Source organism: Vanacampus margaritifer, chromosome 14 (genome assembly GCF_051991255.1).
Source record: "Vanacampus margaritifer isolate UIUO_Vmar chromosome 14, RoL_Vmar_1.0, whole genome shotgun sequence".
NCBI lineage: Eukaryota > Metazoa > Chordata > Actinopteri > Syngnathiformes > Syngnathidae > Vanacampus > Vanacampus margaritifer.
The window spans coordinates 19503488-19530987 of NC_135445.1; the positions used below are offsets into that span (position 1 = coordinate 19503488).

Sequence of the window (27500 nt, forward strand, 5' to 3'; positions counted from 1 at the left end):
CTGACTGTGGACTTGATCAAAAACAATGACCACGAGCAAATGACATGGCTTCCAAAACTAATAATGCCTATGGAAACTTCACACTGGATTTAAACTTGTTTTACTTGTACGCTTCTCCAGCCTCTGGGAGACCTTTTGATCTTCAAAAAAGAGGACTTGGGACTACTGGGCAACATACGCGCACAAACACTTCTTATGTTTTGGGTTCGGAGTGGCTTGAGTCAAGAAAATCTACAGCTGTAAGCCCATGTTATGCAGACATCTGTATGTGGTGGTTCTTGGTGCACTGACAACAGCTTCAGTCCACTCTTTATGCACCCCCCAGATTTCAGAATCGCAATTGCTTGACATCTTCTCTATCCCTGTTACTTGTTTACCTTTTTCGTCCTCTGAACCCTTTGTTCATGTACTTTAATAGAGTGCACTGTGATCATCCAGCATCTTTTGCAATTTCTTTTTGAGAACTTTTCTCCTTATGGAGGGTGTCAATGAAGGCTTTCTGCACAGCCGTCAAATCGGCAGTCCTCCCCATGATTCTGAAGCCTACAGACTGAGACCATTTACAAGCTGAAGAAAACATGTTTTGCATTAACTAGCTGACAAGATTGAGACATGGAGAGCCTACAAAATTAACTGGATTTTTTTGGTGTCTTTCTGTCATAATCAAAATTTAAACAAATAAAGGCTAGAAATATTTCACTGTCAATGTAACGTGCAAGTTTCACTTTTTGAAACAAATTATTGAAATTAATGGACTTTTCCTCAATATTCTATTGTATTGACCAGCACCTGTAAACATTTTGGAAACAAAACGTCATCATGTACGGCTTTCTGAAAGTTTGAACATACCACACTGAAGGTTTTCTGGTCCAATTCTTCAGACTCCTCAGACACTGAAACATTCTCTCCACTTGCTGTCACATGGACTGGCACATCAGATGCTTTTTTTATCCGTTCTCTGACGTCGGCTTTGCAATCAGTCTGTTGAAAAGATTATAATAATGATAATCTACATTCATTGACACCACTGTGTAAAAAATGAATAAGCTAACATAAAAAAAAGCCAACATAAAATAAAAAAATAAAATAAATCACCTTTTCCCCATTGTCCTCTTGTTTATGGACTGCTTCAAAAGGTTTTACTTCTATTCTCTCTTTTGGCTCCTTTGTTTCTTTACTGTCCCAACTGTCCTCCTTTCTACAGTCTTTCTTGATCTCCTCTTTATACTCTCTCTCACCAGACGAAGAGCCATCATCCTGTTGAGCTTCCCCCTCTTCCTCCTCTTCTTCATCCTCTTCCTCCTCCTGATTTTCTTCCTTCACAGTCTCTCTGTCCACTCTGCTTCGTCTGCTTGGAGTCTTCACTGGTGTCTCCTCCTGAACAAGATTATTTTAGTCCACAAAAAATAACAAAATTCGAGGGGTCTAATGAAATAAAAATAAAACAAACTACATTTTATATTTACAAAAGCAAAACTATAACTATAACGAAAATGTCTTACATTTTTATCTTGGCAATTAATTTGATAGACGAGCCTTTGGGGTTGATTTTAAATACATTTATTTCGGTACTACAGCTCAGCGGTTAGCCAGAATAAGGAAGGTCAACCAGACATCTGGCAGTTTAGGTCCTTTTTTACTGTGTGTTGCCTAGAAACAACATCATCTAGTGGCAGCCATTAAAAAAAAAAAGCACTACCTGATGACGTCGATTCTAGGTGACAGCCATTGTTTGTGGATTGTGTCTTTGGAATGGCTGCCACACTCAGATTGAAATGCGCCGCTATATATAAGTACTCTTTTTTTTGCTTCGTATATGTACATACATATGATCATAATCACATACTTGTGGTATTTTCTTGTTTAAATGGAGGTCATATTACAGCAGCGGGAAATTTGATTTAATGATTATCTGTGAATTAAAAGATTATTTGCCATTTAGTGTGCATGTGACAAGTAAGTTTATTGATAACTTATCACAGATGTTAAGTCTCAAATGCTTTTGGTCACATAAAGAAAATGTTATGATGGTTCAACACAGAGATCGCAGAATAAAAGATTATCTCTGTTTGGATTACATACGACGTTGTCCGGACCGATGACGACATTCGCTTCTGATAAAAGTAGCATGGCGATGTTATGCCGCGCGTCATTCTGTTCACTTTCGTCCTGGATGGTCACATTATGGTGCATTTCGACTTTTTGGGGTTGCTATATCCATTTATATGCAGGCATGAAAACGGGTCAGGGGTGAAAAATGTGCAAAGCACTCTGACCCAAATTTTATCCATTAATATTCATCGGGCACTTGTCAAGCGGGTTTGGGGGGTACAGTGGACGAAGTGATGGTCAATTTAAATGACCAAAATTTTATGGCGTCAAGAAAAACTGTTTGCGAAAATGCGAACATCTTTGCTACATTTATTGGACTATGGATGGATGTTGAAAAAACAGCATGTACTGCCTTCAAGAAGGGTTGGGTACCTTTCGCATTTGAACTGGTTCGGGTCCAATTGTCAGTACCGGGGTAACGATACCAGTACTACACAGTACCAATTTTCAGTACTTGTGTTCTGTTGTTTGTGGTAATAAATGTTAATTTATCAAAGAACAAAATAAAATGTTTTAAAAAGAACATTCACTTTAAAAGTTATTTTTCATTAAATAAAATCTGACAAATAATAAAACATCATGAATTTAAAACATGAGCCAGAGAGGATGGAGTAAAATCAAGGTATTACAATAATAATATGTAAATAATACCAAATTAATTACAAAGTGAGATGCAGAGTTCTTTATAATAAACATCAAAGAACAGTGAGCAGTAATACGATAACAAAAGATAAATAATTGTATTAGTATTATTTTGGTTCCTTGTGAAGTTGTTTAAACACATTTTCAAGAATGTGCCTGCTGCACCTAGCACGATGAATTTTAACCCAATTTTGGAGTAAAATCTTGCAAAAATTGACAGTTGGAAGAGGACGTGAATGACAATGAAGAGAATAATTGGGACTCGGGAGCAAACTCATGTTAATGTATCCGACGCAGTATGTAATGCTTGCTAGTGCTCCATGTTCGTCACAATTAGATTCTGCAATTTTAGCGTTACCCATGAATTTATGAATATGGTATAAGTACGTGATTAGTATTGTTCTAAAACTCTATAATATATTGTAACGATGGTAAAGCACACCTTACAACTTGATTCGAATCGGTGGATGAAGACACGACATCTGCTGTGTCCGCGCCGGAGAGAAAGACGGGTGACGCGCAGGGCTCCCCGCAAATAGCCAGCTGATGGCGGGAACATCCCAGCCATCGTTCGGACTCAGCACCAAGAAGTCCACGCACCAGGTGGGGCACCACGCTCAACCAAAGCATGCTAGGAACCGCAAAGCTTCACTCTCGTTTGGCTTGTCGGCGGTCAAATCTCGCTTGCTTCCACACAAACCCGGAAATGTAAAGTGAATAAAATCCAGCGCGAGTGGGTGACGTCAGTACACTGCTGCGTTCAAGTGCACCATAGAAAATTACCAACACATCTAAGCCTGCTCAGTCACAACTTAAAATTTGCTTTGGAATAACGTGAATCGTGCAGTCATCGGTACCGAGCCCACCCTGAGTTAAGTGATAGACTGAATTTCTGGTCATCTACCCCCCCAACCACCCGATATATTTTCTCATCGGATCTACATGAATCACGTAGGTGACCTATTTTAGTTTCAAAACGGTGAATATCGTCGAAAGGTGAGGGATTTTCATGCCTGTATGTGAAGTGATGTTAGAGGCGAAGTACTCTGGGTTATTTTGAGGCAGGTTTTCAAAACGCACTGCTAGCTTAAGTCGGCTGAAAAAAAATGCACTTGTTTTAAAAATTGCTTATTGTCATACATTTATACTACAATTTTAACTTTTGTTGAGCTGGGAAACAAAAATAGAGACCTCACAGAGGCTTTTTTGTGGAGAAATCTCAAAATTGACAGTTTTGTCCAAAGGATACATTTTTGTGTCTAGCTCAAAACTAATGTTGCTGACATGTGGACCTGTTTTGTGATGCTTGTTGGAAAACTAAAATAATTTGTGCACTTTGCAAAGCCGAATTCAAATAGCATATTATTTTGTACGCCTATCATCTGAGACCAAAATACTCTGCTCAAGTTACTTTGAAGAAGGGGAAAAAATTATAGAAATAAAACGTCAATAAAAACGAACAAACCCACCTTGAAAACTAATTCAAACTAAAGCTCGAAGCAAAATAAAAACTCACGATAATGAAAATTCCATAACTATTATAACCCTGTATCTGAAACAGTTACAGCCCCACATGAGCACAAACGCTTCCTTGTTAGCCTATAAAGGAGTCAAACATTTTTTAAAGTACCTTTTCCTCCTCTATTTCATCGTCATCATCCGATCTTTTGTCTGATGGGGGATCTGACGATGCACTCTTAATCATCTCATCTATGGGAGTTGGCTTCACAGTTTCTCTCTTTTTGCTTCTTGGCTTCCTCTTTCGAGAATTGACCTACAAGTACGAGGAGTGTTTAATCCAATGAATGAACGGATACAAGAATGAAGACAAAGCTTTAATTAAATGTCAGACATACTGTCCCTGCTTGTTTCTGAGCTTCTTTTTTGGCAAGGTCCTTGCTCAGTAACTTGATGAGGTAGTCTGCTCTGGTCTGGAGCTGTTTGGCTTGGGGTTTCTTATCAGGGTCATCTGGTAGAAGCTGTAACAGACAACATGACATCATTGTACAGGACAATATATGAAAGTTTCGGTGACAGTGAAAAGTCAACATAACTAACTACGCTGTAGCCTCTACACAAGCCATTCTGTGACGCTGGTCAACCTGCAATTAGATTGGAAATGAAAATATTAAAAAAAAAATAATAATAATTCTTATGAGAAATGATTATGAAATCAATCTTGCTATCTTAACTATACTCATTAGGGGTGAAAATGGTCCTTGAGTTATTTGAGTACTTTAATAAAAATTTTAAAAAGCAGCTTTTTCCTGCCTCAGTTGAAAGTTTATTTGGTGTACGTCGGCCAGCTGCAATAATTGTTGCCAATAACACGCCGCTAATGTGCTGCAACTTCAAAAGACAAAAATACCTTTTTCACACTTCCGCATTTTGTGGCCGGAAATACGTAAGCGCAGTGGATCGTGACTTCTGGTGTTGTGCGCATCGACTGTAACAATGCCGTAGACTAAAAATAAAAGTCACTGTAACGTACGTGGTTTAATTCCAGAAAACTATGACCAATCATTCTCAAAATTCACATGCACATATCTATGTATGCCCACAGTAATCTCTGAAAATAAATATGTGCACGACTGAAGAAGTATTTTGGATTTTATAGTCATATACTGTATTGCTCTACATGCACACATTTGTCACATGCTTAATTAGGAAAAAACTTAATGTCCATAAAATCCAAACTATTGAGCCAATCATATTGATATTTTAAGAGATTAATGTGGGCCTAAATTAGAGATGTGCATGTCAATTTTGTTGGAGATTGGTCGTAACTAACAGGTTAAGATTTGTATAGTGAGCGTCTATGGGGAGGAAGGCTGAATGCCAATTTAATCCAAAATACTGTGGCAATTGTGACATACATGAACATGAAGCGTTTTGGACGGCTCCCTTTTCGATGAGTTTCTCATGGAAACTTATTTTTCTTCTTTCATTTTCTTCATTTTTTTCCCCTGATGCAGTTTTCTTGTACAATGTTAGTTTCCACATAGGCAAAGGTGATTTGGGGTAAATGCTTGAGGCAGTGTACAGTATACTCTGCGATCCATCTTTCTTCTAGTGCTAAATATAAAGACCAGAAGCTGAAATTCCTGGTGATGACGTATTTTCTGTTTTTTTTTGTGAAAAAGGTCCATTGGTCCTTTCAGCACCTAATGGCTGGCTTGTCTTTCCATTTGGATGCTTGACTGAACCCAGTTTTTATTGCCATTGCTAGCAGCATTAACATCATCCCAAAATCATATTGAATTGCTAATTACGGATGCTACGAAAAAAAAAAAAAAAAAAAAACTAATTATGCTATCACTGTGTAATACGGCACCAGTTGTCGGTGATAGCAGCCAGCAACTAGCAGCAAGCCTGGTATAGGCTAGCAAGAGATGTCAAACTAGTTTTCAATGGCAGTTTAATCAGTGAACATGAGTCTACACATGTCGATAGTGACAGCCTGACAGTTTCAGTTCCTACCAACCCATTTTTAACAAACCAGGGTTACTTGAATGTAACGTTTTAGAACAGAGCGCTACCGTGGTTCTGACATCACTTTGTTCCATAGCCCAAAATCTCACCTATTGTTTACAAGAAATTTAAATATACAGGTTTCTGCTATGCAATATCTAAATTTACGAAAAAATGTTATCTAAAAAAAGAAAACCTCATACTGTACTATAGCTGCAGCCCTAATACTAAACCACACCATTGCTACCAATGGTAAACTCCTGGCTACAGTATATAGTACATTGATGGTTGTAAAACAACTTGTGCATTACAACCGCACCTGCTGGAATCCCTACTGCCATGAGTTGCATCGATGACTCACTAAAAAGAGCTCTAATGAGGTACAAAGTTAAATTCCAAATTGTATGACTGGGCCGTTGGAATGTTGATAGAACTGTATTAAAAAAGAACCACATTGACTCAACCCTCAAGCAAAAACAATTGAGTTGTTTTACTTACATGATAGTTTAGTGTGTAATAGCACAAAATTAAAAGGGGACAATTTGTGTAAATCTCTGACGCTCACAAAAGTTGAAAATGTTTGCTTGAACTCACTTTGTGTGTGAGATTGAGGTCTGGGTCCATTTTGATCATCTCCCAACTGCCGTAACCGTACTCATAGATTCCTATTAGCAGGCTGGAGTCGTCCTCTTTCCCCCACTCAAGGTCAAAGTGCGCAGCCTTCGAGTGGCATGGAATTATGTACCTATGGATGACACCCAAACACACGCAACACATCCACACACGCACACACAAATTCAGCTACTCAAACAGTGTAAAGCCAAACTGAGCATCATTATCATTTTTGATGGTACATTTTATTAGCCTTTAGATTAAATTAAAAATCATATACTATTTTAATGTTTTACAAACTTTTTTCTCTCATCTGGGTCTGCAGGGATGGCCTTGTGAAGTGGAGCTAGCTCTTCCTCATGAGAAATAACAAGCTTGGCGTTGACTTGAACACCAGAGATCCTGAATGTGGGCCCTTTTACCTTCCCTCTTCTGCCTCCTAATGAAGTGAAAAAAGTAGACAGTGTAATTTCTTGCAGTTCCCAGCAAATACATTTTACATGGCTCAGACAGTTTCTTTGATCATAAAAATTTGTTTAGTTACCAGAAGTTTTTTCTGGTCCACAGGGGTTTTCTCGTAACGTTCTCACACAGCCGTTGTGAACGGTTTCAGCCAAGCGTTTCAGGTCATGTTCAGACTTTTCCACAAGTTCGGCATCACGAGCAATAGCATCAAGCCTTAGTCAAGAAATTCAAAAATAAATGTTCAGTCAGTACTGCATTTAGTGGCCCCTCAAAAATTCTAATACCGTAATTTCTTGTGAATAATGTGGGTTTTTCCCCCCAAAAGAAATAAAATCTAAAATGGGCCGCATTTTATTGGCGTTTACCAGTACCTAAAGGTTATGAAAAAAAAACCTACTTCAATTCCAGCATGATTTAATGACTAATGTTACAAATTTTATATAGTAATATTTAGCTGTCTAACATTGCTGCGGACATTTCATTTCCTGTTTTTAGTGCGGTCCCAACAGTACAGATAGAAAGAGCTTAGCTGCCTTAACTCCTTATTACTTACATTACCTCATTGATGTTCTTAGCACTGGTTTAATGATGTAGCAAGTATGTATTCTGTGCTCATAGCCTGCAGTCCATATGGTCACGCGTCAGTTGGCCACACCAGCCCGCTATCATTGGCTACAAGCCATTTGCGGCACAAGTGCGCACATAAGGGGCATGTCGTTGCATATTGTAGTAACCTAACATAGTAACGATTGTTGCTCCCTGCTACGTTATTGGTTCGTTGGTGTGAAATTTATGTTAAAACGTGTGGTTTTCATAACGTCACTAAATGCAATTGTTTTTTACGGCCACTAAATGGTGTCATCACACTTTTTATTCTTAAGGCCTTCTCCCACTAAGGCAAACATTGCCCAACATAGCAAATGTTGAATTTGCCAACTATGAGTTTGCTGAGTCCAACTGACCCACACAATGAATGAAAACGATTACTTTTCATTTCTTTTTTTATTAGGTGTAATTATTGGACATTTTTGTCCAATCCACATCATCACTCTGACGAGCTGCATGCACGCAACACAGCCCTATTCATTTTGGACTTGTTTCCTAGTCTATTGTAGGCACACAAAAAATGTATGGCGTCATAACATTTTGCCACAATTTAGATCCATCTCAGGTCTCATATTCTTCCCTTGACAAAGAAAAATTATAATTATTGGGCGACTGACTGGCGAACACAGCCAACCCGTGTAATGTACAATGTGGGCAACCGGTCCATTACGATGGCTTATGAATGAAAAATGTGACTGATTGTCACCCAAATTTATGAGTACATGTACTTATCACAGTCTGAAAATATTAGAACAAAACTCTTCACATCGTAATGTTGGCTTCCATCGTTGCCTTGTAGGCACAAAACACGACTGTCACCAAAGTGAAAACAACAATTGACTTGACTTCTTGATGAATGACCGCTTAGTTTTCATTTTTGGATTGTCTTTTTTTTTTAAATGTTTTTTTTTCTTTTCTTCAAAATTCAAACTTTACATGACAGCAAACTGTTCTTAACTTAAATATTAGCAAGTGAGATTTTGGGCTATGGGATGAAGAGATGCCAAAACCAGAGTGGCACTTTTTTCTAAAGCACATTTGAGTAACCCCGGTTTGTTAAAAATGTATTGGTAGGAACTGCAACTGTGTCAGGCCGTCAGCATCGAAGTGTGCAGAGTCATTTTCGCTTATCTGTCTTTGAAAAGTAGTCCGATGTCTTGGCCAGCGGGTAGCCAGTAGCCGCCAACGCTGGCAACAGCGGCCACATTCTAAAATGCCAGAATACTTTTACTACTACTAATACTAGTTTTTCATTATAGTGGTTAATTAGTGAATGAACATGATTTCAAGATGACATTGTGTTGATGTTGATGACAAAAGTGTATGACTGTTATTTCAACTTAAAAATGAACGATGCGCCCAATAGTGAGGTGCGCTTAGTGTGTGAACCAAGGTCCAAAATCTGACTGACTGTGTGGGAGGACTTCCTGCGACACATTTCTTATATACAAGAAAGGCGGACCTGACTGAGGACAGACATGAGCGCACGGAAGAGTCAACTTGGTGGCGAGTTTTCCAGCTTCTCCTCTCCAACGTGAGTACATTGTTGTATACTTTAAGTACAACTCAACTCACTGTTACATTGTTACTTCAACTGAACTTTTGTTCTGCTCGCTGCCTTTTTAAAAACATGCGCTAGCACAAGCATATGTTTTAGCTTTAGGATGCTACCTCTGTTTGGAGCTAGAGCATGTTTAACCATGCCTGCGCCCAAAAGTGTGGTGCGCCTAATGGTCGTGAAAATACGGTACAGGAAATTACAGTAGTAATAATCTTGAGATGAGATGATGATATTTCACTCACCTTTCCAGTGGTCCTCCAAATTTCTTGTAACTTTTGACAAACCTGATAAGTAGTTAAAAAAAATGTAAAAGGGCATGTGTAAATAGGCTTTCAAATCAAAATGTAAAAATATCTTGTCAGTCACCTCCGAATCTCAGCATCACTGAAGCCCTTGATATTTTCCCGTGGAATTGTTCGAGGCCGACCGCGTTTCTTTGGCCTCTTTCGATCTGAGTGGGAGTCACTGTCGGAACCTGAGTATCTCCTGCTCCTGCCCGGTCTTCTGCCCTCATTAGCATTAAAGCTTATCTGTTAAATAAACAAAAAGAAGTGTAGTACACACAAAACGGCATCACTGTACTGAGGTTGTACTGCCTGAATACCTGTTTGGCACAATTCCTCATACGTGGCAGCATGTAGATTTCCTCAAGCTCCTTCTGCCTCTCCTCCTCCTCCATCCTCCTCCTCTGCTCCCCAGGGATGATGTCATCCCAACTCCGCTGGCTGCGCTCAGAGTCCATGTCTATTTCCTCTTCTTCCATCATGGTGAAATTTGCAACCTGCACAGGCCAGAGAACCACATCAATTTAGCAACTGCTAACTAGGAAGAGTTAAAAGACATTAGCAATCAAATATTGGCCAACAGTTAGCACTAGGGCTGAACGATTATGGCAAATAATCTAATTGCGATTTTCTCACAAAATTTTGCAATTTGCTATGCGATTAAAAATTATATATATATAAAAAATATTAAACATTAATCAACCAATGAGAAGCATTAGATAAAACTTTGATCTATAAACTTTTATCATAAAAGTGCAAACGTTTTCATGGTTCTGTACTTTCAAAAAGTCACAGTAAAAATTAACACAATATAAGTGTACAGTAGATTCTCATTCAAACTTGAAAGAAAAAACTTTTCTGGATACCAATGAAAATATTATACTCACTCAGTAACAGCAATACATGTGCAAAATAAGTATAGCACTCTCAGCGACAAAAATTGTTCTGTAAAGTTGTAGCTCAGATTTTTTGCTAGGAAAACCAGCATGTCAACTTTTGCTGGTTTTAAAGATGAGCAAGTGCAAGTAACTTCAAGGTTATCATTTTTGCAATAAACACATTATCAACCTCTTTCCCACACGCACGCGCTGTGTACCTCTATCCCTCTCCCCCCCTCACGCTGTCTCTCCCTCATTCTCTCTCTCACACGCATGAACTCCCTGCTCACACACACTTGAGGTTGGAAACACTGGTCGCTAGGCGTTTTAGCCACCATGCAGCAGCAGCAGCATACAGTGCTTTGTGGTGTTTTTTTATAAGTGCTGATAAAGGTTCGCAGTGTTCCCTCTTGAGGTAGCAACGGCAAACTTTCGCTTGCATCCGCCATTACAGCGTTGTGTTGGAGTGGCTTCCACATTTCCCTCCAGCCTGGACCCCGCTCGGGCCCGCCCCGCCCCTCCCCGTCACGCCCCTCCCCAACCCTCCCCTCCTGAAATGACTCAAGCCAAGACGCACGCAGTATCTCTCCTCTCTCGTCACACTGTCCACGTCCTTTGCGGCACCCTTTTACAAATGATCTATTTAATCGCAGCCCTTCGCGATTACATAAACGTGTGTTTTCAAACCGCGGTTAAAACGCAAATGCAATTAATCGTTCAGCCCTAGTTAGTGCAACAAATGAATTCTTGATATTTCACCTTAAACTGAGACAACAGTTCTTCTCCCACCGTGGAAGGTCCAGGATCATTCTCTCTGGTCTCTGCCCTTTTGAGAATCTCATCAATATCCATTTCCTACAGAACATGACAAATCATGACATATTACAGTACAATACCTTTATGAATCAGTGGAATTATATGTGCAAGTACTGTATATTGAGGATTTTTATTTTTTTTTACCTGAGGCTCCTGCTCTTCGCCCTCTGGCTCTTTAAAAAGCTCCTCAGCACCAAATTTCAGGATTGCAGACAACTCTTCCTTGTTGAATGGTGCTGAACTGCGTACAATAAAATGGCATGAGAATTCAGAATGTCTTGTGTCATATGGCAGGATGTTCTTCTAAGACAATGGCTTGCCTTGAGGGAGCAGTGCCAGTGTGGAGGACAGTTTTTCCTGTTGTGTCCATTCTCTGAATGACAAGGTGATCCAGCACCATCTTCTTCTTTGCTCTCTCTATTATTTCCTCTTCCACAGAGCCCTTAGTCACCAAACGATAGATGTTCACCTAAGAGAACAATACACGATTAGAAATGAAAAGTTGTAGACAACCATATTAAATCCTACAAGTCAACTTCCAAGTGGATACTATATTTACTTTAATCATAGTAGATGTTTATTATTGCAGTTATAGTTTGCAGTGATATTGTGCTGTGCTGTCATTGCTTATCTATGGTTGAAATTAGGGATGCTCCGATCCGATACTTGGAATCAGGTATCGGCCACAATATTGGAAAATAATAGCCTCAAATGGACAATGGTCCAGATCAACATGGGGTTATCTATCCAGGGCGCACGCTCCCCCGTTCGCTATGACGCCAATGACGAGGTGAAAGTGGGGAATGGTGACGTAAATATTTATTTTTAACAACAATAACTGGAAAAAAAAAGTTACTGCCTTTAAAAACAAATACAGTACACAAAAAAATCAATATAGTTTCAGAACTTGAAAAGCTCAAATTGGCTTTAACTTTAGGTTTATTTTAACAAAGTGAAAAAAAATCACTGAATAATAAAATATTAAGTATGGGCCTGGGCACCATGTAAAACAAGTAGACGGTATGTACCCTCTTTTTTTTCCCATTTAAAAAAAATCATCAAAAATCAACCTTAAAACTGGCGAGTTGTGTAGTTTACCGCTACACATTTGGCATTTTGCAGCCAAATGTGTATGCCAAGATTTCTTGAAAGTTCCAAGATGGCGGCCCCGCAGCTTCAAAAGTCTCGCGGGAGCTCTCTGCCCGGCCGCGGCGGCCTGGAGGTAGGTTGCGACAGAGCGCTGTTTTTCGGTGGCGATGACAGCAGCTCGGGCCGAGAGGCCCAACCGTCGCCGCGTTTCGACTTCCCCTTTCCCTACATCCACTCAACCTGCCCACGGCCCGGCCGCATCGGAACCCTACCCACGGCCGTCGGGTACGCAACTCTCCCCAGGTGACGTTCAAAGCTGAGCCCTGTGTTGTTGTGCGCCTGCTAAATGGGCCGTGTGAAAACAGAAGAGCTATGAACCATGAGCATGACCGTGAGCGGAAATAACCAGTGTTGTTAACGGCTGCGGTTATTTAATCCTGACGTTTAAAAACCAATGTTAATCGTAAAACCGGTTAACTGTTGAACCCCCATGACACATTTTTAGTGCAGAAGTAGCAGAGAAACTTAACGGCCTGACCCAAAACCATATTGATTGACTATCGATGAACCATCCAGCCCAAATATACTGTTTTGCTTACCTGTCTCTTCTGTCCAATCCTGTGGGCTCTGGCCTGGGCTTGAAGGTCATTTTGGGGGTTCCAGTCTGAGTCAAAGATGACGACTGTGTCAGCTGAAGCCAGATTGATACCAAGGCCACCCGCACGTGTAGATAACAGGAAACAGAAATCCTTTGGGAGATATGTGTATGAGATATTCCTACTTACAAACTATCAATTAGTCAACATGTAATAATTTTATGAAAACAAAACATACCTCTGAACCATCAGCATTGAAATGATCCAATGCCTGCTTCCTCATCTCACCCTTGATGGAGCCATCTAATCGCTAAATGGATCAACAAAAGATACACAACCATCTGATGAAGAACATAGCCAAAAATATTGTACATACCGAGGCGTGCACAATAGGTTTTATGGTAAATGAGCGAAAAAGACACCTGAAAAAGGAACTGTCGGCTTCTCAGGTAATCAGCAAGGATATCCAGCATCCGAACCATTTGGGAGAAAATTAGAACTCTGTGGCCTCGCTCTTTCAAACGAACCAGCAACTTGTCCAATAAAACCAGCTTCCCACTGCTGCGGATAAGTTGCTGGAAAGAAACGATGAAAATAATGTGCTCTCTCTCATAATTCCAATAGTATAATGTTTGGAAAATAACATTTTATCCCTTCCATTCTACACAACGAAGATTTGCAAATGTATTTAGGATCTGCTACGCTAAAGTAGACAACCTTATCAGGGTCGTACATTAAGCCTTTTTTGGGTGGTGGTCTGAAGCGTTGTATACTCATGATATAACGCGTTAAGTTTAAATGATTATGTCATATTAAGAATCTTTATACTGCATTATTTAACTCTTAAGTAAAATATTATGTTTTTTGGCATGATAAAATCAAACTACATATTTAAAAAGGGAAGTCAAGACAATAACATGTTTTATGCACCCCCAATAGTCTAAGCCCGCCGGCTATTCTGGTTAATATTACGTTTGTGGAATATTAATTAAGTAGCAAAATCTGCTTGTTTTTATCCATCTCAGGGGGCGGCCATTTTACCACTTGATGTCGGTTGAAAATGCCATCAGATTGTCAATGTTTCCTCTTCCATCATTCATTCTACATTCATAAATCCTAGCCACCACTCCTCCAAATTTCTTCCTTTCCCTCCCCCAAATTATTATTATTTTTTTTTAATTGAGTAGGGACGCACCAAAATTCGGCCCATGGAAAATTTTCTGGCAAAAATAGAAAAAGAACACACAAAAAATGATTATTTTGTTGTTGTTGCTGTAACTTTGTCAATCTTTGAGGTAATGACATTCCATATTATAATAAAATTTTAAAGGCAATTAAGTGCAATTGTCTCAATTTTCATTTTTTGCAAATGAGGAAGACCGCTAACAGCCGCTTACAAATTTAAAAAAGCAAGAATGTATTGATTTCATCGTATGGTGCTTAAAAGATCACATACCCTTGGGGTATATAAACTTATGAGCATAGTTTATAGTGAGAAAAAGGCTCAATATCTATTAAAATCACAAATACAGTGGCAATTGTTTTGTTATTTTCAGAGGTTGAAGTTGACATGAGTAGAGATGTGCATGCCGTGATTTTTTTTGGTGCCATAAGTGACGTTTAGCTTTTGTAGTGCAGTTATGCTCATAAGTTTACATACCCCTAGGCAGAGGTGGGCACGTCAATGAATTTTGAGTGACCGTCGGCAATCGTCAAAAGGCGGGACACCCTTCCGTCATCATCAATCCATCAATATTTCAAGCTGAACCGTCAATCCATCATTCGTCGATTGTTCAGCAAAATGGGCGTCCGTCAATGTTTCCGTCATTCGAAGTGGGCATCAGTCAATATTCCGTCAATTGTCAGAATTTTTTTTTTTTTTACGTCTAGCGGATTGCCGAATTTATTGATGAATTGACGATTACATTGACGGACGAAAAAACCCATCCGTCAAAGTTAGTTCGTCAATTTTTAGAAGTTTCCCGTCAATCGTCAACAAAATGGGCGTCAGTCATTGACGGACCTTCATGTCCACCTCTGCCCCAGGGTATGTAAATTCATGGATTAGGTCATTTAAATCCCCAGTGAAGGCCTGTGTCCCAAATGCACCACTCGCCACTGAGTGCACAATTAGAAAATACATGTTTTGAACAGGCACTACTAAAAACATTTTGACCCCAAAGCTCAAATTAATGGGCAAAATCGATTAATCGCCTGGCCCTACCTAGGAGTAACCACAGATGCATAAAAACTACAACAAAACAATACTAGAATTCAAACCTGCAATGCTTCTGCTCTGTTAAGGAATTCGTGGTCCTCAGGAGGTTTGATAAGGTAACAATGGTTACAGCATTTCTTCAACTCCATCATGATGTTTAGGAAACCCGATGTGCTGCCTTTGATACCTTTACTCAGAGCCTTGTAGTTCCTGGTGAGGATCCATCTACAGTCACAAGAGAGAGAGAGTGACAGACAATGGAAAGTGAGATGACTTAAGAGTTTAGAATCAAAACACAATGAGCAACAATAAAGCTTGGATACAATCTTTACTTATAATACTGTTTCTGGATAGCACTCATTTCCACTCTTAGGATCTGTTCCACTTTGGCTGGGAGAGATTTCTCCACATCCTTCTTGACTCTGCGTAGAAGAAAAGGTTCCAGTTCTTTGTGCAGACTGGTGTAGCCAGAATCCCGTCCTTTACCATGTTCTTCCTCAAACATCTCCCACGAATGAAACCTTGAAAAACGTAACATAACTCATTAAAAGAGCTCCTGATATATTTCATATCATGCTCAAATTCAGGGGTTGGACTGTATGCGTTAGTATTACGGTATTAGAGCTAAATATTGAAATGCTTACATACTTTTGTCAGCTGATATTTATTTATTTACTGTGACGGTTTCCATATTTTACATCCTATAATTTACCATAGTTTGCCGTAGTTTGCCATAACACAAGAGTAGGCCTGTCAAGATAATGCCTATATCGACTTATCTTTCAATTAATAAAATGGACATCATAGTTCTTTTCCGCACTCGATAAATGTTCATTTTCATGCGTTTGTTTACATACGTCATCAACATTCCTTAGTGTTGCTTCTTCCCTCCCCTCCTACTCAGTTTATCTTGATCTCATCATACCACAGTACAGTCCCTGACAAAAGTCTTGTCACTTGGGTACAAGTTGACTTTAAATGCCCCTGAAATATATTTCTAATAAATATTTTTTTACAGCTTTTGAAATAATATTTTGGTGCAAAACGAAACTGCTGAAAAGCATTCTAACATTTAAAGCTTGGTAAAGCTCACTGAGTCACTTTTTGCAAAGACAAAAGTCTTGTCGCCTTGTAAAACGATGCACCCAATCCTTGATTCCAGCCTCACCTGTTGACCAATCAATTAGTGGGTGTGTATAAAAAGAACCCCAGCACACCAGACCTTCACATCAACTGCAACTTGACCACGGACACCATGCCTAAAATTCACCCTGAGACCAAAGCGTTGATTATCAAGAGGCTGAAGACCAGATCCACTGCTGAGGTGGCTGACACCTTCAATGTGTCTCAGCGTCAAGTACAAAGGATAAGAAAAAGATTTGAAGAGACTGGAGATGTTTTTGACAAGCCCAGGTTTGGCAGACCCCGCAAGACAACTGCTCGGGAGGACCGTTTGTTGGCTCGAAAATCCAAGGACAGCCCCTTTTCCACTGCAGCAGAGCTCCACCAGGCCTGGTCACCTCAAGTCCCCGTGTCAAACGGCTCGAAAATCCAAGGCCAGCCCCTTTTCCACTGCAGCAGAGCTCCACCAGGCCTGGTCACCTCAAGTCCCCGTGTCAAACACAACAGTTAGTAGAATTCTGTCTCGAAATGGCCTCCATGGTCAAATCAGTGCCCAGAAACCAGCACTAAACAAAAGGCAATTAAAAAAACGTGTGGCATTTGCCAAGGCCCACAGCCTGCTAAAAGGATGGAAGCTGGAAAAGTGGCAGAAGGTGGATTTCTCTTCGGTTGAGTTACATCACAGCCACCGCAAATATTGCAGAAGACCTACTGGAGCCCGCATGGATCCGAGATACACCCAGAAAACAGTTAAGTTTGGTGGCGGAAAAATCATGGTCTGGGGTTACATCCAGTATGGGGGCGTGCGAGAGATTTGCAGGGTGGAAGGCAATACCAATAGCCTAAAATATCAAGACGTATTGGCTACCTCTTACATTCCCAACCATAAAAGGGGTCACATTTTGCAGCAGGATGGCGCTTACTTCCATCTCTACATCAAAGTTCCTCAAGGCGAAGAAGATCAAGGTGCTCCAAGACTGGCCAGCCCAGTCGCCAGACATGAACATCATTGAGCATGTCTGGGGTAGAATGAAAGAGGAAGCATGGAAGACCAAACCAAAGAATCTTGATGAATTCTGGGAGGCATGTAAGACTGCTTTCTTTGCTATTCCTGATGACTTCATCAATACATTGTATGAATCATTGCCGAACCGCATGGATGCAGTCCTTCAAGCTCATGGAAGTCATACAAGATATTAGATATGGATCTCACAGCACCACTACTTCATTCTCTGATGTTATGTAACTTTTTTTTTGGTATTTGAAGTAAATGATTTGTTCCATTTTCACATTGCTTTTTGTAGGCGACAAAACTCTTGTCTTGCCAAAATCTGACCTTTCTGTGTTCATTAAATGACCAAAATTTCTTCAGTGAAGCAAATTTATTTTTGTATATTAAACATCATTTGGGAGGGTTTTAGCTTTTATATGAGCCATTTCCAAAACCAATGGGTTAATTAAAAGTCAGGTTATAAGCTGGTGTTTCTACAAAATGGATAAGCGACAAGACTTTTGTCAGGGACTGTACATGGTTCTGGTAATCCATCCAGTAATGTCATGTCTTCAGCAAACTCTTTGCGGGATTTCTTGTGCATCATCTTTAGAAGAGTCTTCCTTCTGGGACGACAGCCATGCAGACCAATTTGATGCAGTGTGCGGTGTACAATCTGAGCACTGACAGACTGAACCTACATCCCTTTTAACGTGAGGTGTGAGATGGTTCTTTTACAAATTTTCTCCAAGTCTTCTGATGTACAGGTACCATAACTCAGCAAGCAAAGAGCCTCATCGTCAGTCCGGTCAAGCACCAGTTCTGTCAGTAATTATCTTCCTCAGGCAGCAGGTAACGCGACAAAATGTTTCCTGTCCTGCCAGGGTGGACACGGTTGCCAGTGTTATTTGGTTCATTCTCCATGCAGCTCACATCATGTGGCCCTTGTACGAGGCCCTGTGGGGAAAAGGGCCCAAGGGTGAAGTGGACAGGTTTCTTCGGGGATGGACGAAGGTTTTGACTCTGCCAAGGCTGCGTTGGCCAATGCAGCTCTGCTATCACACCTGTCTCCCACCGCACTGGTCGCCCTCATGACAGACGCATCTGACTACAGAGTGGGAGCAATGGGTGGGCGGGGCCTCGCATCTACTGGTCTTCTTCAGCAGGCAGCTCTGTGACAGTGAAAGGAGGTACAGTGTTCCCTCGCTTTTCGTTGGGGTTTAGGTCCCAAAAAACACCCCCGCAATAAATGAAATCCGTGAGGTAGTTAGTTTTATGTTTCACATTTATTATAAGTGTTTCAAGGCTCTAAAACCCCTCATCACACAGTTTCTACATTTTTCTCATTTAGGCATTTACATTTTCTCACATTTCTTGTTTAAACATTCTCAATGTTCAAACCTTCATACATTTTTTATAAAATAAGTACATAACTGTAAAAAAAATGCATGTAAAATTGCACTTGTGAACAAGTGAACCGCGTTATAGCGAGGGAACACTGTACACAACTTTTGACAGGGAGTTCCGGGACACCTTCCGATTCCTCTTGGAGGGCCGCCAGTTCACTGCTTTCATAGAATAAAAGCCACTGACATTTGCAATGGCCAAGATCGTCGGGAGTGGTCTGGTCGACAGCAACGCCAGCTCGCCGCCATTTCTGAATTTACTACTGTCATCAAGCACCTGGCTGGCAAGGACAACGATTTTGCCGACAGCCTCTCCTGTTCAGTTTACCGTTTCAGTTCATCTGCCGACCCACACACACACACACACGACTCTTTCTAATACTGTAAAATTTGAATATTAGTTTTTGTTTATTTTTAATAAAAAAAATATTAAAAAAAACTTTGCCCCCTTGTCATTATGGGGTGTTCAGTCTTTATTTCTTTATGGGGAAAAAATATTTTTTTAAATAAATTATGGAACATGGCTGAAACAAGAAAATAAGTAGAATAGAGAATGTGCTATGAACATTTTCTTAGATGCACTGTAAATGTGTGTATTTGTGTTATTGTTGGTATGTGTATTTGAATGTGCTTTTAGGTTGTAAAGAATTTTTATTATTTGTAATTTTTTTTCGCAATAAATATTTTGGGAGGGAGCATTTTTTGTGAAAATTACTACAACAACAACAAAAAGACAAGTCATTTTTAGAAAGTAACAAATGGTATGGCCTACTTTTCAGGCATAATGAAATGCAGCAGGGACCAGAGCTCTTTGAGGGAGTTTTGCAGTGGTGTTCCTGTGATCAGGAGCCTGTGATTGGACTTGAAGTCAATCATAGTCTTGTAGAGAAGTGAGTCATCATTCTTCAGTCGATGTGCCTCATCCACACCGATGAAAGCCCAGTTAACACCACCCAAAAAAGACTGCAGACATATTTGTCACATGTTTAGTTATACTAATAAAATGTAGACCAAGATAGAAGCTAGGGCTGGGCGATATGACCTTGAAACAAACACCCTCCACAAAAATCTGATTTCTGATGATAATCGATTTTTCCTTCAAGAAAAGGAAATTATATTTTTCAAAACAAGTTTTGCTTTTTGGATTTCTCCCCCCTTTTAGGATATACTTTATTTCTCTTGAAACCAAACACAGGCTTTCCTATTTTTTTTCCTCAGTGTTAACTTGAATGAACTTCCAAGAATAGAAATAAACATTTTTTTTTACATGTGAAGTGAAAATAATTATTTTTGAGGAAATGCCCCTTATAATTAAAATGCTCAATTATTTAACATCAACAAATGAACATTGTTCTTGTTTGGATTCAGGGATAGCTATTTCTGGGCTCTATTACTCAGCAGTTGGAAGTTCATTCCATACTGTTTCAAACATTGAAGTGGCTCAATATGTTACTAAATCACAGCCTTTTCAATATATAAATGTACACCATGTTTTTGGCAATGAAAAGCACGCTGGATTTTACGGCTGCCTAACACCCGACTCCTTTTTTTTTTGCCACTTGCAAACAATGTGAAAATGATTTAATTCATGTCGCAAATCATAATTTCGTATAATTTGTTGAATAAGTTGGTCACAATACTACCTTTGGTTACAAAAGGTGGCAGTTGCGACTCAAAAAAATTTATTTAAAAAAACACAACAATGCATCTAAGTTTCAAAGAAAAATATTTTAATTTAATAATCAATTGTGTTGCATCCTATTTTAGGAGAATCATCCAAACATGTGAGTGAGGGCGTACTCATAGTATGACAAAAAGGTTTGAGCCAAAAGGGGTAGGAACTAGGGATGCCCTGATCACATTTTTTTGCACCCGAGTCAGAGTCACCTAATTTTGAAGATCTGCCGATACAGAGTCCCGATCCGATACCTCAATCAACAAAGTATTAGGAGTAAAAAAAATAAAAAAAAATAAAAAATTTTTTTAAAGTGCCTCCTATATATATATATTTTTTTTTTATTACAACAAAACCATCTCCATAATTTTGGGGGGTGCCATCAGAGGTGCACAAAATAATGTTGCAATTATATTTACATTTCATGTCTTAAATAAACATATTAAAAAAATATTTGAAATTCTACTTATTACTGTAACATGCCGTAACAAGCGTGTGAGCGATCATTCATGGCTTTCTTCATATTTTGTGTATTGTCCCGCAAAATTACGTGCTCCCGTTCTTTCTTTAATCCCCCAGTGATAAGCATCCTTTCTATCGCCTCCTTCACATGCTCCGCGTATCCACGAAGGTGCTGGACATGCAAAGTTACACGCTGTAAATTAAAACTAGTGTCAACCCATTGCGCTGTGGGACTGAGAAGTGACATCGGGCACACGGGCGAACTTTAAATGCCCGTAAAACGAGCAGGTTGTCACGTACCTCCTTGTCAAAACCCGGGAGAACTTTGTCGCAGAAATAGTGATGAGAAGGTATCGCATACCGCAGCTCTAGTTACTCCAAGAGACGGCGAAAGCCAACGTTTTCCACCACGGACAAAGGTTGGTCATCCAGCGCGATGAATTGAGCTATCATGGTTGTCATTGTCTTGGCTTTTTCACTATCTTTGGACATTTTTTCTTTGTTCTGCAAAGTCTGTTTCAGCGTCGGTTGGCTCAGTGTCATCTTTACTACTTGCGTGGCTGCAGTAAACTTGGCGTGTAGTGCTGTTTTTTTTTTTCAGGTGGTGTATTAAATTTGTTATATTAAACGCACTCCTGTTCTTTCCGCCACCCAAAATGCTAAACTTCAATACATTATAAGTTGCCATTAGACTGGTGCCACTTTCCAAGTTAAAATATTTCCACACTGCCGACATTGCTGCAGCTACATAAAGCTAAGTTTCGGCCTCAACTACCAGAACGTTCCCCGCTAGCTTTGTTTACTTTCCGTGTTGAAGGCTGTGTAGCAATGTTGCATAGTATAAAACGTTTTGTTTGGCAATATGTTTACTTCTGGATGATTGTGTTGCTTTGTAGCCCTTAAAATAATAATAATAACAAAATTGCCAAAAATGAAAAACCCGATCACTTTCTCTCAATACCGATCAGCTGAAAATGATGTGATCGGGACTCGGTTTCTGATCACGTGATCGGGACATCCCTAGTAGGAAACACTGGTATAAGAAGTGCACATGACCATGTAAGCTGTTGTTGGCATTAAGAAAAAAAAGTCACCCAGCCCTAATAGAAGCTTATGTGAGGTAGCTCCTAACCTTGTCCTTGAGAAGAATCTCATACGTAGTGAGGAGGATGTTGAATTTCAGCCTCTTGGAATGAATATGCATCCACTCGTGTGTCCTTATCTACAGTTGGAAAAAAAATAATGAATCTGATTTGAACATTGTCATGGTATTACAACACCAGTATGTGTGGAGTCTTTTTCAGCAACTGAAAGAAATTGGAATATAAACTAATTCAGCTATATAAACTGAATTGGACAAAAAGCTAGCCCAAACTTCCCTCTACCCAGCCACTTTATCCAACTCTGGGAAGATCCCAAGGCGGTCCCAGGGAAGCCGGGAGAGCTTATGTCCTGGATCATCCCCAGGATCTCCTGCCGGTGGGACATACACGGAACACCTCACCAGAGAGGCGTCCAGGAGGCATCCCAACAAGGTGCCTGAGCCACCTCAGCCGGCTCCTCTTTTTGTGGAGGAGCTGCGGCTTGACTCTGAGTCCCTCCCAAATGATCGAGCTTTTCACACTATCAATAAGGGCGAGCCCAGAAATCTTGCGGAGGTAATTTAATTTGGCCGCTTGTATTCAGGATCTTGCTCTTTTGGTCACAACGCACAGCTCATGACCATAGGTGAGGGTAGGAACGTAAATATATATTCACCCCTGGTCTAAGCTCCTCCTTCGCCACAACACCTGAGAGCACCTGTTGTCTGATGCCTCCCATTTTTCAAGTGAGCATTTCAGAGAATTGGAAGCAGGTAGACATAGCCCTATATTAGGTTATGACAGTATTATAACTAAGGGTGTATTCAGGCCAGAAAAGTCCTTTGGATTGCTTGTTTGGTCTGGACCAAAAGTGGACTTTATTTTTTCCGTTTGGTGCGGTTTGTATTCACACTGTGGTTTTGCAAGTGAACTATATTCTGCAAACAGGCAAGTGTGACGATTGGTACTCCAATTGGACAGAAATTACGAGGGTGTCGCGCAGAGCACAAACCCAGAAAAAGAGAGAAAACATAGAATTCCTATGTGCTGCTTTACTGCTCTGCATAAATTATGTTATTAGAGGTAAAATAATTGCGAGCGTCAAGAGCAGCTCATTCAACGCCGGTACCGCGACACTGTTTCCTATTTTGAAAGAGCGTTGTCGATGGCGTGCAGTAACCCAAAGGAGACTATAAGTGCTCCGAGTGCACCGACCCACAACATGCTGGCTGCAGCATGGTTAAACAGAATACAGAGGCTTTTGTATGAATTTAGTACAACAATCACTGACGATTGAAGATGACATCAATGTTGCTCAGGGCTCAGACAACGACCAATCCCAGCTTACCTGTTTTCTGAAGATGAGCTGTATTGGTTGTTACCTGAAACCTGAGCAACATTTATGTCATTTTCACATGACAGCAAGTGGCAAAATGGCCGCCTTCTGATATTGATCAAAACTGCTGGATTTTGCTTTGGGTCTGGTGGACCTCATTTTCATTAACTCTTATTCCACTAACACAATATTAACCAGAATACAGTACCATATTTAGACTAGTGGGGCTGCATAGAACATATTATTGTCAAGAAGAGTGAATTTCGAATCGCTACTGTGGCCGAAAAATGAAACTGCACACTCCATTCTCACATACACAATGCGCACATGACATCACATCCACAGACAGAGCGGGAAATTCAAACCCGAATCCAGCCTGAAAACTATTGGCTAGAGGACTGCAGGAGTATTCATTGTGAACAGCTAAGGTGTTAATCTACTAATTAGAAGATGTTTCAGTCATAAACGGTCAAATAAAAAGGCTAGTGTAAAGATTTTTAGAGGCAAATTGCCACATAAAGTGCTACATAAATAAAGTAATAAATAAATAAATAACAGTAATTATTTTTACTGTGTGTTCTATACAAAACATATTTTATGAACAAATGGAAAAAATATAGATAATTGCCATTAATGTCATGCAATTTTATGGAAATGTGCTATATGGGGACATATGGTGCTTTCTTTTAAATTATCTGTCATTGTTTTGTTTTGTTTTTTGAATTCTATGTATCAAAAATACTAGAAGTATCGGCACTTGGTATTGGTATCAGTGAATACTGACAAGTTGAGTACTTGTATCGGTATCCGTCTGAGAAAAAGTGGTATTGAACATCCCTAATGTTTATCTTTTACTCTGAAGCCAAAATGTCTTCAGCATACAACATAAACAAAGTGCCCTGCTGTTCCAATACCTCTGAAGGGGACTGTATGAAGTAGGGTTTGGATTAGAGACGTGTTCTGTGGGTGTGTGTGCTTTGGAATATTCTGGCAACCCCGTGTTATTAGAGTGTATGGGTAGAAAATATTCCATCTTACCATATTCCTACTGCTTATGTCCCCAAGGTAGACAACAATATTCATCTGAGGGGCCCACAGCTGTATTTCTCTCTGCCACGAGGTTAATGTAGATAGGGGAACAACCAGCAAGAAGGGCCCATATAGCTGGTGCTCATTAAACAAATAGTTAAGGAAAGAGATGGTCTGAATGGTCTTCCCTAAACCCATCTCATCGGCGAGGATGCAGCTGTTGCCTCTTAAATTCAGATGGAGCAGAAGAAAAAACTTTGTATAATAGACCATATACAGTATGATCTTTAGATTAACGCATGGCTGCGAGACTGCACAAGTCTTACTTGCACCACGAGTGGGCCATCCAGTTTAAACTGTCCAATTGATAGTCTCGGAGTTCTAGTCCATCACCTCCTATGTAATGGGGTTGCTTTTTCATTGGAGCAAACCTTGGTCTCTGCTTCAGCACCTGCAGGAAAAGTACAGCGGGTTATTTATGTCATCTGAATCCAAACTATACTAGATGAAACTGTACAGTGCAATAAATAGTGCTTTTAATCAAATATAAACAAATATACAAATTGATGGAAATCATTTAGTCCCACCAGATTTTTTTTTCTTTTTACCTTGCAATCTCTGGATGGAATGGTCTTTGATTGGTTTCTGCTCATGTAATCATCAATGCATTTCTGGAATTTCTTGGCAATCAGAGCACCATCTTCCCAGCTACACTCAGAATACGGCAATCCCTGCCACTTGCACAGGTAGTCCGGGAAACCAGCAGCTGACTTTTGGTTGGAATGACCTGCTCAAAGATATTCAGACAGTGATGAAAATGTAATTTACAATATGACTGCTGTGCGTAAGCATATATTTTTATGCGTTTAAGGAGACATATTCTGGGAAAACTGGGAAATTACTTGTACAGGGAGTCCTTAACTTATGAACACAATGAGAGCTAAATTGTGTGTGTGGGGGGACGGGCGGAGTGCTAGATGGCAGTTACCTTGTCGCTCATTGGCAGAGCGAGGAAAAGAGCGTTGGAAATTGCCACTGATGGCTTAAATTCTGACACTGGTACTATATATACTAGGCCTGCACAATATATCGTTTGAACATCGCGATTGCGATGTGCGCATGCGCGATAGTGACATCGCAAGACGTGGGATGTTTTTATCTTCTTTTTTTTTAAGAACAAGAAAACATTTGTTTTGCTTCATAAAAGCAGCAAGCTACTCCATGCTCTGCTCGCTCTTCCCCTCCCTCCAGCTCATTAGTTACCGGCCCCTCCACTCTCACACTACCCACAGCGTTTGCTCTGAAAACACAAAAGGCGACATGCAGAGGAGACGGCGTCACGGCGGTAGAATCTGCAGTGGATTTAGTCCCCAAAAGGCATTACAGACGCCTTTGCCAGCATAACATCTTATGATAAGAAGTCCAAACAGCACCGACAAATCATGGATGCAATAACTTTTCACCTGGCGAAATAAGACATGGAGCCATTCAACACCGTAACTAAATAGGGGTTTAGAAAAAATTGATCCACATGCGTGACAAGCGGTATGAAATACCATCAGACAGACAATGCTGCAAATATGGTGAGGGCAGCTGCCTTAAATGAGTGGACCGGGCACAGGCTGCATCTTGCAGTTGATAAGTTAATATCAGTCAATGGTTAATATACTAACATTTATATAATAATAATAATAATAGTTAAAATGTCTCATTTATGGTCCAAAGAAATTCATTACATTTAAAATAAGACTTATCACCTAAAAAGTAACTTGTTTTTAGACAATTTGCATCTATTATAATGCTATTGATAATAATAATTTGATTACAAATAAGACAAATATTTGTGGTAAGATGTAGTGTTTTTGCAAAATTCTTCTATTTTTAATATCGCAACATATCGCAGACCCCAGAATAAATAAATTGCAATATCAGTTTTTTCTAATATCGTGCAGCCCTACTATATACTCTCGCCAAAGTTGGACTCGTACCTTGTTGAGTTTGAAGGAAGTTACAACAAGATATGTTTGTTTAAAATGGAGCTCCCAGATGCTGCACTAGCCTTTAAACTTCTGGATACTGCTGATCTCAACATAAAAGACAATCAGTTAGCGCTAACAGCTTGCCCAAGTGTTTCCTTTGCCGATATGAAATCAGCTTTGAAGATAATTTTTTGAGACATTACTTCGACACTAGGGGGTGGCAGCTTGCAGTAAATGAGTGCAAAGAGTGAGTGTGCCTATTATAAGAGATACCCTTTTAACATAAAAGAGAACGTGTCAAACTGACAACCGATGAGGGAGAAAAAGATGGCTATGAAGAACGCAATAATGTTTTCAGATGAAACTTTGTCACATGCTGAAATCTTCATGGTGGAAGCACTAGAGTCAGCAGTGATTGACACAGCCTGCACAAGAACAGTGAGTGGCGAGAAATGGCTTGAGGATTACACAAATGGACTGTCAACAAAGTGAGTTCTTCAGGACATTATTAAGAGGCACTGGTCAGGATAAAGAAAAAGCAAGTGAGACTGGAATAAAAGGCAAAGATGAGATTCTCCTTGTTAGAGATAGAGTGAGTGTCATAGAAAAGGAGAAGATACTTTTGAAACTACACAGGCAGTTTGGATATGCATCAGATGAAAGGCTGCAGAGCCTACTGACCTGCTCAGGCACTCAAGATAAAGAAAGCAAGGCAATGCTCAAGAACATTGTGAAGCACTGCGAAACGTGCAGAAGGTACAGTGAACCAAAGCACAAACCAGTTGAAGGTCTTCCCATGGCTTCAACATACAATGAAACTGTGGCTGTCGCCCTGCATGAACTTGAGCCAAATGTATGTGGTGTCTACGATTACATGCTTATTGACCATTTCACTCGTTTCAGTGCAGGGAGCATTGTCACCACAAAGAAACCCAAAGAGATTGAGATGCAATTTATTCACTGTTGGATCAGTGTCCATGGCCCTCCAATAGTAGCTTTGAATTCAAAGAAAACTGAACACCTACCTATAATCCTCTCCACAAGCTGGTACTGAGAGTGCAGGTCATC

The 27500-nt window shown here is 40.0% G+C and overlaps 1 protein-coding gene across 3 annotated transcripts in view; it reads right to left on the bottom strand.

The window, feature by feature from the left end:
• Positions 1 to 27500, bottom strand: part of chd1 (chromodomain helicase DNA binding protein 1) — a 76827-nt gene that overhangs the window by 19067 nt on the left and 30260 nt on the right. For all 3 annotated transcript variants that reach the window (XM_077542979.1, XM_077542978.1, XM_077542980.1), the window contains 24 exons: positions 27458 to 27500; positions 25062 to 25240; positions 24780 to 24904; positions 24463 to 24679; positions 22139 to 22228; positions 19642 to 19832; positions 15683 to 15871; positions 15413 to 15575; positions 13555 to 13707; positions 13371 to 13442; positions 13136 to 13285; positions 11768 to 11916; positions 11592 to 11688; positions 11391 to 11486; positions 10074 to 10250; positions 9836 to 9999; positions 9712 to 9753; positions 7382 to 7515; positions 7138 to 7276; positions 6820 to 6970; positions 4611 to 4733; positions 4385 to 4528; positions 1096 to 1377; positions 850 to 981 (listed from right to left, as the gene is read on the bottom strand). The exon at positions 27458 to 27500 is cut by the window's right edge and continues 58 nt beyond it. In XM_077542979.1, coding sequence (XP_077399105.1) covers positions 850 to 981; positions 1096 to 1377; positions 4385 to 4528; positions 4611 to 4733; positions 6820 to 6970; positions 7138 to 7276; positions 7382 to 7515; positions 9712 to 9753; positions 9836 to 9999; positions 10074 to 10250; positions 11391 to 11486; positions 11592 to 11688; positions 11768 to 11916; positions 13136 to 13285; positions 13371 to 13442; positions 13555 to 13707; positions 15413 to 15575; positions 15683 to 15871; positions 19642 to 19832; positions 22139 to 22228; positions 24463 to 24679; positions 24780 to 24904; positions 25062 to 25240; positions 27458 to 27500 — 3402 coding nt within the window. The remainder of the gene's footprint in view (positions 1 to 849; positions 982 to 1095; positions 1378 to 4384; positions 4529 to 4610; positions 4734 to 6819; positions 6971 to 7137; positions 7277 to 7381; positions 7516 to 9711; positions 9754 to 9835; positions 10000 to 10073; positions 10251 to 11390; positions 11487 to 11591; positions 11689 to 11767; positions 11917 to 13135; positions 13286 to 13370; positions 13443 to 13554; positions 13708 to 15412; positions 15576 to 15682; positions 15872 to 19641; positions 19833 to 22138; positions 22229 to 24462; positions 24680 to 24779; positions 24905 to 25061; positions 25241 to 27457) is intronic.